This window comes from Peromyscus californicus, unplaced genomic scaffold, assembly GCF_007827085.1.
Source record: "Peromyscus californicus insignis strain IS unplaced genomic scaffold, ASM782708v3 Scaffold_22__1_contigs__length_63687245, whole genome shotgun sequence".
Classification (NCBI taxonomy): domain Eukaryota; kingdom Metazoa; phylum Chordata; class Mammalia; order Rodentia; family Cricetidae; genus Peromyscus; species Peromyscus californicus.
The window spans coordinates 25,907,083-25,922,670 of NW_026294525.1; the positions used below are offsets into that span (position 1 = coordinate 25,907,083).

Consider the following 15,588-nt stretch of genomic DNA (forward strand, 5'->3'; position numbering starts at 1 on the left):
GATTAGATTGCCATATAATTTCAATACATGAGGAGAGGCTATTGTAGAACTCGAGAAAGTTACTGGATAATTAGTAGTGCTTATCAAGTTGTTTCCTGCAGTTCTTTATGATCCATTGTTAAGACCTAAACCTAGAATTGTTAAATCCTAAGAATTCAAAATAATGTTCCTTTGCAGTGAAAATCTTGAGACTGACCCTTTTTACAAGTTCCCTGATTTCTGTGCCTTTCTGTGGAATGACGCCACCACACCTAAAATCTTTTGGTGTTGGTTAGTTTTGCCAACTTAACAGAAACTAGAGTCACCCGAGAAGAGGGGCCTCCATCTGATGAATTACACCATCAGATTGACCAGGTGGACCATATGCTTATCTGTGGGGCATTTTCTTGATCAGTGATTGATGTGGGAAGGCCCAGTCCACCGTGGGTGGTGCCACCCTGGGCAGGTGCTCCTGGGTTATGTAGCAAAGCAAGTTGAACATATTACTAAGACAATGAACTGGAACCCAGTTTATGACCAAGAGAGATAAATTTCACTGTAAATTTGACTAAAAATAAATGCAATAAATAACTAATGAATGATCCAAATAAGATCGGTATATAAAGTTGTTACAAAAGAAATGACCACCTGGACCCTAAAGGGAAATATAGAAAACTGCATTGTGGGTGTCCGTGTAGAATACAATGGTAGTCAGTCAACTTTCTTTTTGTTTGTTTGTTTGGTTGGTTGGTTTTTTTCGAGACAGGGTTTCTCCGTGTAGTTTTGGTGCCTGTCCTGGAACTCGCTCTGTAGACCAGGCTGGCCTTGAACTCACAGAGATCCGCCTGGCTCTGCCTCCCGAGTGTTGGGCTTAAAGGCATGCACCACCACCACCTGGCCAGCCAACTTTCTTAAAACAGCAGCCATGACAAGTCTGAGTTGCAATCCTGTCACAGCAGGAAACCACTTTAGAGTTGTATTTTTCTTAAAAACATGCTTAGAAGACATCTCTCCTTTGCCTTCTGCTAATCACTCCTCCCATCGGAGTTTTGGGTAATTCTTCTTTGCTGGTCCACCTCCTTCTTCACCCATCATGAACTTAACCACCTGGACCAGGGCACCTACTGACACCATCACGTCACAAAAACATCACATTCACCATGAGAAACCTGTGCTCCAACTTGTGTATTCATTCGAGACAGTCTCCTTACATACCCTAGGCTGGCCTCGAGTTTCCGATCCTCCTAGCTCAACTCTTGAGTTGTTGAGCTTTGCAGGCGTATGCCACCATGCCTGGTTTCTGGTTGATTCCTGTCTCTCTGGCTTCTGAGTTTCCAAGGAGACTGTCTATTCTGAATCACCTCCTCCTAACATGTCCTTCCTGGCCAAGCTCATGGCTTCCCTTTCGCTAGATCTTGCTTTGCTAGTCCACGCCCCGGCCTTTGCTGTAGCCATCAACCTTCTACGTCCCATCTTCCTCCCACTAAAGAACCAGTTCCTATCGCTTCTCAATGCACACCCTGCCTCCTCTGTGATGTGTACTCTAGAAACTGTGGCCTTCACTGATTTTACCCTGCTTGATGGTCTCCATCGTCTTCAGCTGTGGACCCTGGCTGCAGCATGCAATCACAGACGGCCTCCTATTGTTTGAATCTAACCGCAAGGTTAAAAAGGTTAGTTTTTTTCCATGTCCCCTAACTCAGGGCTAAGTTTACATCTACATCAAACAATAATTATTTGATTAATTTCGTGATTTTTAAAATTTTTTTCTAAATTAAGTTCATTTTCGCTACAGTGACCTAAGTTTGATACAAAAGCTTCAATTGTAAGAGGCACATTCATACTTAAATGACAAAACACAGCCATCAGGCAATTTAAAGGCAGTTACATGTCTTTATTACATAAACATAACATTCCTCATGGCAACTGATCTTCAGTTTGCTTCTTGCTTTGACAGAATATCAAGTGCCTGTAGAAATTCTCCAAGGATGATTTAAGAAAACAAAAATTCCCCTCACACCTCCAAAATATGTTTCGTTCCTACATTTCCCAATCACATTCTTAAGAAAAAAATAATAGGTTTTGTTTACTTTACAGAGTAATGTTTTCTTTCAAGGTATAAAAACAGGACTTCTCAATGAGTCCCCTTTGTTTACAAAGTCCTATAAAAATACATAAGGAAGCTTATGTTTGTCTCTTGACTCGATCGGTCCAGTTTACCAGAGATACCGAGATATGCAAGCCGTGTCAATCTTGCAGCAGCACAATGTCAACGTCGTCGTGAACACCCTGCAGGAGCAGCTCCCCTGTGTATGTGACGATCTTCCTTCGTTTTGCAGCTTTCAGAGTTCCCACCAACGCTTCGAAGAGGTTGGCACATCTGTCGTCCCGGAAGAGGACCCCAAACTTCACGCTTAACTTCCCATCAGCATCTAATTGCGGAAACACAGCGTGAGTAAATGCGTCTCGCCCCCATGGACGGCAACCCTGGAACATCTTGGGGAAACCTCTCACCCCGGGAAAACCACGATTAAAACATAACACTACGCCTCCTCCTACACTCAAGGAGCAGAATAAACATGGTACGCTTTGCAGAGACCGAAAGGGACAGAAAGCAGCCTTTATGAGAGGTGAATGTGGTCAGTCGTGGTGATACACACCTTTAATCTCAGCACTCAAGAGGCAGAAGCAGGCAGAAGTCAGTGAGTTCAAAGCCAGGCTGGTCTACACGGTAAGTTTCAAGCCAGCCAGGGCTACATTGTGAGACCCTGTCTCAAAGTTAAAAATATAAAAATAAAAATAAAAAATAAATGTGCTATAGGGTAGGAAGGCTGTAGATAAATTTTTCTCAGCTTTGATATTCAAAATTGTTTTTGGGGACTAGAGAGGTAACTCAGCAGTGAACAACACTGGCTGTTCTTCCCGATGGCCCAGGGTTCATTTCCCAGTTCCCACATGGCAATTCCTACTAACTATATGCAACTCCAGTTCCAGGGGCTCCGATGCCCTCTCCTGACCTCCACGGGCACCAGGCTCACATGTGGTGCACAAACATACGTGCGGGCAAAACACCCACACAAATTTTACTTAAAAATAAAATTTTAAAAAAATAGATCCTTTTGAAAAACAAATAAAAATAAAATTATGTTAGCTGCCAGATTAATATAGACAATAAGTAGAAGGGAAAGAGCATGTTCAGTGGTCATGATACACAGAAGAATATGCCCTTTTTTAATATGTTCTGTGGCTGAGCATCCAGTGAGTGCCCGGTCTTCTATGACTTCACTTCATGTTTCGATCTAGTCTTTTTTTTTTTTTTTTTTTGGTTTTTCGAGACAGGGTTTCTCTGTGCAGCTTTGCGCCTTTCCTGGATCTCGCTCTGTAGACCAGGCTGGCCTCCAACTCACAGAGATTCTCCTAGCTCTGCCTCCCCAGTGCTGGGATTAAAGGCGTGCGACACCACTGCCCGTCTGGATCTAGTCTTAATGAACTGTCTTCTCTTGCCCAAGGTGCCATGAGAGATCTGGCTTTTGTAACTGGACCCATGTTGAGTTATCAGCCCAGCATCCCAGACCCTCTTCTCTACCTAAATACCTTTATTCAAGAACAGAGTCAACTGTAACCTTCCCTGAGACTTCCTTCACAATTCTCAATTGCACTGGTTATCTCTTCTTACTAAACTGAGTGTGTGCCTATCAAAGCACACACCATCAACTTCAGTAACAATAGCACTGGAGAGACAGAGGCAGGTGAATCTCTGTGAGTTCAAGGACAGCCTGGTCTACAGTATTAGTTCCAGGACAGCCAAGGCTGTACACAGAGAAACCCTGTCTCAAAAAAAACAAAAACAACAACAAAAAGATACATTCAATTTTAGAGACTTTAAAATGCAAAGTGTCTGAATTAATGAAACATTATTATTCTATTAAAAAGGAAATCAAGACACAGAAACATATGATAGAGTGCACAAGATCACCCAGCAAGTATGAGAGGAACAGCAGTCATTCCTAGAGTCTGGCAGGAGTCCATATTCCGGTTTGACCTTCTTTTAAAAAACTTTTAGACAAGGTCTCAGTGGTCTAGGGTGGCCTTGACCCACCAAGAGCTGGGATCACGGGCAAGTATCATCACAATTAGCTAAGCCCATGCTCTTAACCTCTTCCAAGTGCACTTCCAGTCTGCCCATCTCCAGATGCCCAAAGAACACCTTCAGGACTCAAATAGAATTTTTTTTCAATTCTATATCCTCTATACTTGAGCCCCAAGAAGATATTCACGAATCCTTGTTGGATGAAAGAATTTCGATCTCCACATAATCATATTCTCCACTTCATCTTTTCTAACTGGATGAAAAAGGAGACTTTAAAGATTCGGACTTTCAAAGAGACAGATAAGATTTCCTTCATCAATTTCTAGTAGGAGCTCATACATCATAAGCAGATTAGTCAAAAATCACTCCAGGCTCAACTGAAAAAAGCCATAACATGTCAGAAGATGACAGAGTGCCACATACACGCCCCAACTCAACCAGTCACCTTCTGCCAATGATGAAGTCAAGGTGTTCTGGTAAGGCTGTGAATTTTAAAGTACTTTCATGCATATGCATGTTATGATAATGAGCTTGTCTTCTAATTTGTAAAGCTGCTCATTTTGAAGTGGAACTTCAGATCTCGCCCCAGGAGAACACAGACACTCTTTTCAGGAGTGCAAAGGTTGGTATTTTAAAGCTAGCTGAACCTGACCATGAACACCAGGTTGACATGAACAGGAACAGCCTACCAAGTCCTGGAAATATGCTCTTAGCTATCCAAACATACTAATTCCAAGTAATGCGATCCTACTGGAGCTGGAGAGACCCAGGAGATGTGGTACTGGTGGAAATGAGACCTCCCCAGACTTGCATCAAGTGGGTGTAGTGTGTAGTGAAGGGGTAAGAGCATCGTGGAGTTAGGAAAGACTTGTTTGACTGGAGACCTAAATGTTAATAAGTTACACTCTCCAGTGTCTTCTCAGTGTTCTACACAAACATAATTCATTCCCATTCCAAGTCCACCTCACGTGTCCCCTCCTCAACAAACCTGCCTACACGTCTACATGTCCAAGTCCCACCTATTCAAGGCTTAACCAAGTAAGTGCTCCCACTCTACCAATGATCTATTGCACAGGAACCACAGTGAAGTGAATGCCAGCACTTCATAGTCTAGCAAGCCATTTTTTTCCTTGATAATTGCCTCATCAATTTTTAGTATTTTCTTTTCTTTCTTTCTTTCTTTCTTTTTTTTTTGTGGTTTTTCCAGACAGGGTTTTCTCTGTTAGCTTTGGTGCCTTTCCTAGGACTCACTCTGTAGCCCAGGCTGGCCTTGAACTCACAGAGATCCACCTGGCCCTGCCTCCTGCATGCTCAGATTAAAGGCGTGCGCCACCACCGCCCGGCAACTATTTTCATCAATTAAGTGATAAGATGCTTGAAGAAAAGGAACATGCCTATGTCACTTGTACGTATACAGGGCTTGGTACACCTGGGAGAGCAGTATCAGCCAGTGACAAGATGATGAACACATGTGGCTGTGACCTCCACAACACTGCCACACGTCTCTACTTGACATCTCAGTTACGGTGTCAAAATAAAAGGACTAGAGTAGACTCAAGGAGGAGGAAGCTGTGTGGTTGATATAGTGTGCACCCCGATAAACTTATCTGGGGGTCAGAGAACAGAACAGCCACTACATTAAACACAAGTTTAGGCAGGGGTAGCACACACCTTTAATCCTAGCATTCAGGAGGCAGAGATCCGTCTGGATCTCTGTGAGTTCAAAGCCACACTGGAAACAGCCAAGCAGGTGACTCACGCCTTTAATCCCAGGAAGTAATGGCAGGAGGCAGAAAGGTATTTAAGGCGTGAGGACAAGGAACCAGAGGCTGGTTAAGCTTTTAAGCTTTTAGCAGCAGTTCAGCTGAGATCCATCTGGATAAGGACTCAGAGGCTTCCAGTCTGAGGAAACAGGATGGGCTGAGAAGTTGGCAAGGTGAGGTTAGCTGTGGCTTGTGCTGCTTTTCTGATCTTTCAGCATTCACCCCAATACCTGGCTCTGGGTTTATTTTTATTAATAAGACTTTTTAAGATTTGCGCTACAAAGCTGGAACTGGCTCAGTGGTGGAGCACCTGCTCAGCATGTCTGAGAGCGTGAATTCTATACCAGGACTGCCAGAGGGAGCAGGGAGAATAACGCCACCCAAAGACAACCCACGTTCTAATCTGTAGAACCCGTGAATACCTTCCCTTACAAGGCAGAAGGAATTTTTCAAATGCGATTAAATAAGGGCTCGAAAATGGGGCATTGTTCGGGATTATCTGGATCCAATTCATGGAATCCTAAGAGTTCTTAAGAATGGAAGAGGGAGGCAGCGTCATGAGGTGTGAGGACACCCAACTCCCCACGCTGTTGCTGGTTTTGAAGGCAGAGAAAGGGAGCCATGAGCCAAGGAATGCAGGCAGCTCCCGAAGCTAGCGAAAGTAAGGAACTGCATACAGTCTCCTCAAAACCCTCCAGAAAGGACGGAAGCCCATCAGCACCTGGATCTGAGCCTGGAAAGACACTCATTAGACGCCTGAACTACACGAAACAGGAAATGCGTCCTGCTGTTAAACATCTCGAGTTACCATTGCTAAGTCTGTGGTAACTGGCTACAGCAGGAATAGAAAGCAAGCGCCGGGGGCTGGGGAGAGAGCTGTGCGAGCATGGGGGCTTGCATTCAATGACCAGGACCCACAAGAAATGGGGGATGCACACCGAGGAGGTAAAGACAGAGGGATCCTGGGGCTCACTGGCCAGCCAGCTTAGTCTATTTGGTGAGCCCCACGTCCCAATGAGAGACATCGTCATCTCAAAAAACAACTGAAGAGGAGTCCCAAGGAATGACACCTGAGATTAACCTTTGACCTCTACATGCCTGTGCACAGCCATGCACGTACACACAGAAGGGGAAGACAACTAATACACGAGACAGTAGGAATTAACAGCTTCACGGAATCCGTTTAAAGTGCGTCTATCCTCCTATACTAAAGGATTTGTAACTCATAAGCAAACAGTTCTAAGGAGAAAGCAAGCTATAATGACATAGCTTTTCTTTCCTTTCCTTTTGAGACAGGGTTTCATTGTACAGGCCAAGGTGGCCTTCAACTTGTGATGCTCCTGCCTCTGCCTCCCACGTGCTGAAAGTACAAGGGTGCAATGTTTGTTTATGAGATGCTCTGAAACATCAGTTTCCATTCATATAATAATTTTACAACTTTGAATTCCACTATTCTAGTTGATGCCGAATATGTCCATTATTCCATACGCTCTCCAGTCCTTGTACATCTCAGATGTAGCAAATGTACCTCATGCTACAAGTACAACCATTTCAGTACAAGTTAGGAGAAAGAGACCAATACACCAACTTCACATTATTGCTATTCTTACTATAGCTGCTTGGCTACTGAAGACAAAGACACCAAAAAAAAAGATCTAAAAGTCGGTTTATTTTACTATGATGTCTGAAATTGTACAAATCCCAAGAACTCGCCTGGCAGTGGTGGCGCACGCCTTTAATCCCAGCACTCAGGAGGCAGAGCCAGGTGGATCTCTGTAAGTTCAAGGCCAGCCTGGTCTACAGAGTGAGATCCAGGATAGGCACCAAAACTACCCAGAGAAACCCTGTCTCAGAAAGAAAAAAAAAAAAAAAACTTCCAAGAACTCAGAGAAAATGAAGACAGTTGTGATGGCTATTCCTGGTTGTCAACTTGACAACACCTAGAATTAACTCAAATAAAACTTAAGCAGCTGGGTATACCTGTGAGCAACTTTTTTCTTATTTAAATCATTTGAAGTGGGGAGACCCACTTTTAACCCAGATCTTTTGAGGATGGGAAGATTCACCTTTAATCTGGACCACACCTTCTGGTGGCAGCCCATACCGATATAAAGGGCATGGAAGAAGGAAGCTTGCTCTACTTGCCTGCTTTCACTCACTGGCAAGTCCATTCCTTCCCTGACAGTAGAGCCTACTTCTTCGGGATTCTGGCATATTCTGAAGACCACCTGAGACATCCATCCTCATGGACTAAACAACTACTGGATTCTTGGATCTTCCATTAGTAGACAGCCATTGTTGGACTAGCTGGACCACAATCTGAAGGCATTCTAATAAATCCTTTTTCTACACATATATAGATTAGTTCTGTAAGTTCTGTTCCTCTAGAGGGGCCTAATACAACAATTTAGTGTAATATCAGTCTAAATCTCTGGTCACTTACAAATTTATAAAATAAAATAAAGCAGAAAACAAGAATTTTAACAGCAAAAAAAAAAAAAATCAACCTAACTCAAATGCTAGACTTTAATACAAACAAAAGAAGCTCAGTGATTTTTCAATTCAAAAAATAATAAAGCATCTCCACTATTCTCTGCCTCAGAAACCCGCACCCCAACAGCCCTGTGTCTCAAACACCCCTTGAAGACGAAGAACATTAGCACCTCAGGTTGTGGGCAGAGTGTGTCACTGTGTCCTAAGTCCGGCTCAGCTTCTCCAGAATGCCTTGAGGTATACTGAAGAAACACTCCGCATTAGAATACTTACTTTTAGAGCCCAGTCGCTGAATTTCCTCCACTAGGAGGTTAACTTCATGATCCACGTTCATTGCTGGCTGAAAGAGAAAGCAAGTTTATATTACAGCCATTTCTTTTTTTCTTTCTTTCTTTTTTTTTTCTTTTTTTTTTTCCCCCCGAGACAGGTTTTCTCTGTGCAACTTTGGAGCCTGTCCTGGAACTCACTCTATAGACCAGGCTGGCCTCAAACTTACAGAGATCTGCCTGGCTCTGCCTCCCTAGTGCTGGGATGAAAAGCGTGCACCACCACGGCCTGGCCGTTACGGCCATTTCTATACTCCATCAGGCACCCAGCAATCCAAGGGCCCTTTCTCAGTTTCATGCAGCATCTGTCACTATTATTGACCACGCCTCTCTTCTACTTGTATGAAGTATAGGGCACTAAAGTGGCTCTGCTTTCCCTCTACCTATAGAACTTGCCTCTCCGTTGCCCCACTCCCGTGACTGCGGGCTACTAGGGAGAAGATGGCCTCTCTCCTTGCACGACAGTATTACTCCTTGCACGACAGTATTACTCCTTGCACATCTTGTCAGAGAGTGCTGCTAAGCACCCAGACAGCAAAAGGTCACAGGATCCATGCTCAAGGTAGAGAAAGGCCTCCAATGAATAGCAACGTGGCACGCACTCTCTGGGTGCTGGGTGCAAGGCATTATAGGCAGGCTGCTGTGGATATCGCTCTGTATAAATAAAATGCTGATTGGCCAGTAGGAAGTATAGGCGGGACAAGCAGAGAAGAGAACTCTGGGAAGTGGAAGGCTGAGTCAGGAGACGCTGCCAGCCGCCACCATGAGTACCAACATGGAAGATACTAGTAAGCCACAAGCCATGTGGCAAGGTATAGATTTATAGAAATGGGTTAATTTAAGATGTAAGAACTAGATAGCTAGAAGCCTGAGCCATTAGGCCAAACAGTTTAAATAATATAAAAGTCTGTATGTTTATTTTATAAGTGGGCTGCAGGACTGCCGGGGCTTGGCGGGAGCTGGAGGGAAACTCTCCAGCTACAGCAGGAGAGGACGGGGAAGGTGGACCAAGTGGACACTTGGGAAGGAACATGCTATACAAAGGTAAACGTAAATGGAAAATTATGGAGACAAAGGAGAAAACACAAGACACAGCTGAGGCAGGTCCTGAACTAGGAGATGGAGTGTGGAGACCCACAGAAGTTTCCTAGTGAGATCTGAGCTTGCTTTACCCAGCAGGACTTCATAGGGGAATGATTTGACCATGGGCATGGTTACTAAGTGTTTGGAAGGATCTGCACTTGGCTGTGTGGTATGATTTGACTTAGCAAGGGAAAGGTCTTTTGCCCCGCCCCTTGGCATTGTTATAAAAAGCTCACTTTAAAAAAACTTTTTTAAGCCATTTTGAAGAGACAGAAGGGGCCAGTGGATTTTGATCCAGGTCCTCCTGAAGCTATCTTGTGTTTCTGTGTTTCCTCTATCTTTCTATTTAAAAGTTTCTTATTCCTCTCTCCTCTTCATAGGAACCCTTTAAAAGGTGGGGGCTGGCCTCCCACAACGGAGATGCCAAGATAAACGACATGCTCCTTGCTCTTTGGGAGTCTGGGGTCTAGAGGTGATACAGACCCATCCCAAGGCCACATGAATACCTTCAGGTCGGTGCAGTCATAACTTCCGGTTCACATACAGGAACATCACACCTTTCTTTGGATTCTGCCCATGAAAATTGCCTGCTTTGCACCACGTGTACTGAAGACCATTCATTTCCCATCACGAAGAGTCCATGTTAATGAGAGCCGAGCCTGTTAAGTCATGCTAAGTCCTGCTGTGGCTTGCTAAGTCTTCCACAGGCTGGATTCTGGCCTCTGTTCCAGCCTCCTCCACTGTCCACTTGAGCACTAAGCTGCAGCTCCGGGAGTCTTTCTATTCCTCAAATACCCCTGGCAAGGCTGCCAGCCTCCTCTGTCTTCTTACTTCTGCTCAGGCTATTCCCTTTCCTAGGCTCATCAATCAGTCCCAGCTTGAACGGAACATCCACCAGAAAGCATTCCCTCATCTGAGGAGGGCGCCCCTACTGGGTGTTCTGCAGCACTGCATGCCTCTTTTCTTTCCGTTGGAAAGACTGGTTTCTGAGCTTTCCTCGCTAGAAGGTAAATTCCTCTCCACAGGGATCTGACTTAAATATTCCTTGTTACCATGCCTGGGACCAAGAGGAGAGGTTAAACAAACCCCGTTTCATGAACTAACAAGAACAAGCAAAGGATGCTGGGATAGAACTCCACGTGCGGAGACCAGCAAGTATGAGCGACTGGGCAGGAGCGGTGTCGATTCAATCTGCTTTCACAAGAGAAGTTCTCCAGGCTGAGTAACGAGCTAAAAGGTGGAGCTGTGTTACTGTTTTCATTAAGGTGAAGGCTTCAAAGAAACAACTTCATCCAGATGGATTATTACTAATCCCTGGGAGCTTCTAAAATAAGAGTGTCATCTACAACTGGATACCACCTGCTTAAATGACACTGATTGGGGACACCAGATTTTCTTCCAGCTAATAATCAAATGTGCCACTACCATCTGCTGTTATTTGCATGAACACTGGAATTGAAGGGGCTGATCGCAGTAAAACGCAAACTCTTCAATTAAATGCAACTCTCTAAGACTTACTATTAATAATAATACTGTCCATGCCTGGTGTGGTGGCACACGCCTTTAATCCCAGCACTGGGAGGCAGAGGCAGGTGGATCTTTGTGAGGTCAAGGCCAGCCTGGGCTACAAAGTGAGTTTCAGGAAAGACAGGGCTACAACAGAAAGACCCTGTCTCAAAAAAAAAACCCAAAAATAAAAAAATAAATGTATAATGTCCAACTGTATTGGGGACTTTTGTGCTGGTGAAAACATAATTATGTAATTCAAGGCACGATTTAAAAGTGATGATACTAAGAAGCTAAAATATCCCCAGAGGACATAGAATAATGGTGGAAGTGAACCTCTGTCAGTGGTGGTCAGTCGCTGTTTTGTGGGGCCAGTACTGTTTTCCCACTCTGGCACAAGCAGTCTAAGTTTTGTTTGGGGACAATGCTTCCCCCTTTACTCCAGAGCCATGTATGTGGACAGAGCATTATCCTCAGCTCCAGAAGTGACCCAGTCAGTGGGATTGGTTAGAGGCATCAGGTTCCTCATCTGAGTTAATTCATATAATTATTTTATTTTTAAGCTTTCAAAAAAACATTTATTTATTTGGCGGAGCACACGTATGTGGAGGTCTGAGGACAAGTACTCTCATTCAAAACAGTCAAGTTCAACCCCAAGATCTTGCCAGACTATTAGTAAATAATTTCCCCTGGCTCTAAGATGTGGGTTTACAACCCTGGTGTAAATGGTTACCCTATGGGAAGACCCAGCTAGGAAATCCAGCAGAAGGAAAATCTAGTCATAAAAATGACTCAGCCTGTCCCCGAGATCGTGGATATTTTGGTTATATGAACCAACGGCATTTACCCTGTTTATAACGTGTGGCAGTTTGTATGAATGTCTATTACTTGCATGCTAAAGAATATTGATCCAAAAAGTTAGCTTAACTGTCATTTAAGAACACACACACACACACACACACACACACACACACACACACACACACACACACACGAATCTGTACACACACACATTCACGATGTACCTGCATGCACAGGCATGCCCACACATGTAGGCAGGGGTGGGGGGAATGACACAAGACAAGATTTGGGAGTCATATAAAAATTCTCTACAAAACTGCCCTGTTTCAGGAAGTAAGGATTTGTGGGAATGAAAAGAAAAAAAAAAAAAGAGCCAACCTGAACTGAAGGGAGAATGATTATAGAGACTTCTGAGTCTGCTGCCTGTACATTTTTCTCTTCAGCATCATTCTGTCCCACTCTCTACTTCTGACACCAGGGAGATTTATATCTCATCTGGTGAGAAACAAAGAGGAAGGCCCTCTGTCATGTGCCATAGGCATAACCGCTTCATTAAAATGGGCACTCATCCAGTTTTAAGGCAGGCAGGCAGAGGGCATTTCTTTATAATTAATGACACACCAGGCTCCTTATCTGAGTTCATTCATGTCATTCTTTTATTTATTTTTTAATAGCTTTTTTGCATTTATTTATTTTTCGAGGGTGTGACTGTGGAGATGAGACACAACATGTGAGTTTCCCATGTGGATCCCAGGGATCAAAATCTGGTCCTCAGGCTTGGCAGCAAGTGTCTTTATGCACTGATCCATTCATTCAGCTACCCTAATTCATGAAATTCTAAGAACCCTACAGAGCATTTATTACTTATCCCGTTTTATTGAGAATGAAACAAGCTCACAATGGTTAATGCCACAAAGCGTGGTTCCTAACACATCCCTTTGCCACTTCTTCTTCTTTTGCTATTATGCAAATGAATCTAATGTAATAGTGTATTCTTATGTAATATCATATGCTGAGTACTTATTAAGGCAGATCGTTTACAAAGCAAGACAAGGCTCCTATGCATAGGGAAATAATAGGTTTACTACTGTTAACACACACACACACACACACAACTTGGCATGTTTTAGTCATTTATTACGGGAGGGGACAAAGAAGAAAACCTTCACATTATACAATCTTTGGGAGACCCACGGCAGTCTAAAAGCGGGACAGAAACCTTCGACTGGAGCGAGCCAGATCAAGAACAATGAGAGGTCACAAGCAGAGCAAGCCTAGGAAAAAGAGCCTGTCTGTGAGAGGCCGGAAGAATGGCAGCGGCAGATGTTAGCCGGGCTGCCTAACTGTCACAGTCTCTAATTAGGCTGTCTGAGTGGGGCTCACAAAGAGTAGGGCTGTGGCAAACGCTGGGAAGCTCCATCAATACACATTTGGAAAGGTAGGTCGGGAGCGTCCTCTGGTTATGTTTTAAAACTCCAAAGGCAATAGGTCAAGGAAATAAAGCCTACTGGAGTCGCCTCCCCTGGGATCCCGCAGCCAACTTCACAGTCTCCTGGCGCTCTTCCAGTCTCACTTCTATCGCCAACAGCTGGCGCGGGTCAAAGGCTGACCCGGTGCCTTCCTCCTCATTCGCTAGATCGAGCACACTCCATATTTGGTCATCCCTCCTACAAGTTTGAGGGCTTGCCAAATAAGGGTCCCCAAATCCTGGGGCCTACGGGTACCCCACTCGCTCACCCCTTAACTGGTGGCACAGGGCTGCGGAGCCCAGGACCCCAGGCAGGGCTTTGTCTCCGCCACTCACTCGCCCTTGGTTCCCGCACGGCCAGAGCCCCCCCCCCGAGGGCACTGTCCGGGGGGACCCCACGCGTCCCCTCACTCACCCGCCCTCCGCACTGCAGAGGGCACTGTCCTGATGCCACTTTACTCCTCCGGGATCCCCCGCCCCCCGCCCCTCGCCCAGCCCTTCCTCACCCAGCTCTGCAGAACCGCACCACAAACCGACGCCAAGTGCAAAACCCACCCACCCACACATTGCACCGCGGCAAACCTCGGGTCGGGCTGCAGCACCTTTCCCGGTCCGCCCCGCCCGGCAAAACGTCACGTGAGCCCAGTGCGGAAGTGTGCCGGCCGAGTGGGGTGCCCGCGAGTGGGGCACGGGGTGGGGTGGGGTGGGGGGCGCGTGCCCACGGTCCCTCCGGCGACACCTCGGCACCTCGGGGTCCCCGCCCTCCACCCGGGGCTCGACCCCCAAGACGTCGGGTCCAGCCTTTCCTCCCCGGGACTCGCTCACCTACCTCTCCGATCGCTTCCTTCTTCGCGGAAGAGCTGCTGCCGCGTGGGTCTGGACCGGGTTCTCTGGCTTCCGCGCCCCGGGGAGGAACAGGCTGAAGAAGGAAGTGGCCCCGGCGAAGAGAAAGGCTGCGGTGGAAGAGGGAGGGGAGAAGGAGAGGCGTGGGGGGCAAGTGAGACTAAGTGCTCTCTGGAAAGGGGCCGCCCACTCTCCCGGGACACGCCTAGGAGGAGGCAACCAGAGCGGATGCCGGAGCTGCAGGCAGGCTTCTAGGAATGCCGACCCAAAGTGCCATCACCTCTCTCCATCCTACGCAGTCAGGACCCGCATCTGACACTAGGCATTGATTTCCTGCCGGGATATCTTACCCGACAAGAGAGAAAGCTCCTCACCGTGCTGAATCCTGAGGTCTCCTCGGAAAATCGTGACTCACATGGGTTCTGTATGCCAGGAAACAAAACAAAAAAAAAAAAAAATACTGTCTGAATTGGACAAACCTGGTTCTTGATCTTGGGTCAGAGCAGATGTTTCTCTCCATTGTTTCCTGCATTTAACTTCATGATTCAAATTATTCAAATTCTCTTTATTTCCATCGTATGTGTGTAATACACTTGCCCTACCCAGAGTTTTCAAAAAAAAAAAAAGAAAGTCAACCCAAATTATTTTTACAGTAGTTTCAATTGTAACTGCGAGGGAAAGTTCTCTCCCCAACCCTAATTAATTGTCCAGGTCACCAGCGTTTTTAGTTGCCTACGCCTTTGATCCCAGCACTCCACAGAGGCAGGCTGATCTCTGAGTCCAGCCTGATGGACAGAGTGAGTCTCAGGACAGCCAGAGCTATGTAGAGAGAATCTGTGTCAAAAAGTCAAGTCTTCGCCAACCCACACACGGGCTCTCGAAGAACAAGGATCTACCAGGTCTCATCAAGCAGTAAGATTAGCAGTTATCCGACAACCCTGGTGAAAGGCTACGATCTTTAGGACCAACCACACTCTCCCTTGGAAATTTAAAGTGGTAACCGTGGAGAATGAGCCATCTGGGTTGAGGCCATCAGGTCCAGACAGAGGCCCAAAATGGATTTTCATTAAGCAAGAAACTTGATCATGCCGGAACGGGCGCGGGGGTGGGGGTGGGGGTGGGGGGGGGTGGGGGTGGCGGGGGACTAGAAGTGGGGTGGAAAGTTTGGGTTGGAGTCTGTGAGAAGCTGAGACTTTGATAGTATGAGAGTTTTTCATGTCAGACTAAGATTAAGGT

At 45.7% G+C, this 15,588-nt stretch overlaps 1 protein-coding gene and 1 long non-coding RNA gene across 10 annotated transcripts in view; one reads left to right on the plus strand and one right to left on the minus strand.

Moving 5' to 3' along the window:
- The window catches only part of LOC128118457 (uncharacterized), a 73,567-nt gene extending 62,113 nt beyond the window's left edge, over positions 1-11,454 (plus strand). For all 9 annotated transcript variants that reach the window (XR_008221230.1, XR_008221225.1, XR_008221227.1 and 6 more), the window contains 2 exons: positions 2,319-2,430; positions 10,115-11,454. This is a non-coding gene — a long non-coding RNA (uncharacterized LOC128118457). The remainder of the gene's footprint in view (positions 1-2,318; positions 2,431-10,114) is intronic.
- On the minus strand, positions 1,853-14,651 carry Abracl (ABRA C-terminal like). Its single transcript, XM_052751104.1, has 3 exons — positions 14,339-14,651; positions 8,599-8,665; positions 1,853-2,411 (listed from the first exon to the last, which is right to left on the minus strand). The coding sequence occupies exons 2-3, from the start codon at positions 8,657-8,659 to the stop codon at positions 2,227-2,229; spliced, it is 246 nt and encodes an 81-aa protein (XP_052607064.1). The 5' UTR covers positions 8,660-8,665; positions 14,339-14,651; the 3' UTR covers positions 1,853-2,226.
- Between the last annotated feature and the right edge of the window lie 937 nt (positions 14,652-15,588).

What these genes read in the sequence shown, in the direction of transcription:
- Abracl (XM_052751104.1), bottom strand. Translation starts at nt 8,659, where the DNA reads ATGAACGTGGATCATGAAGTTAACCTCCTAGTGGAGGAAATTCAGCGA. An exon ending in TCAGCGACTGGGCTCTAAAA is followed by an intron (nt 2,412 to 8,598) that starts GTAAGTATTCTA and finishes TTCCGCAATTAG; the next exon opens with ATGCTGATGGGAAGTTAAGC.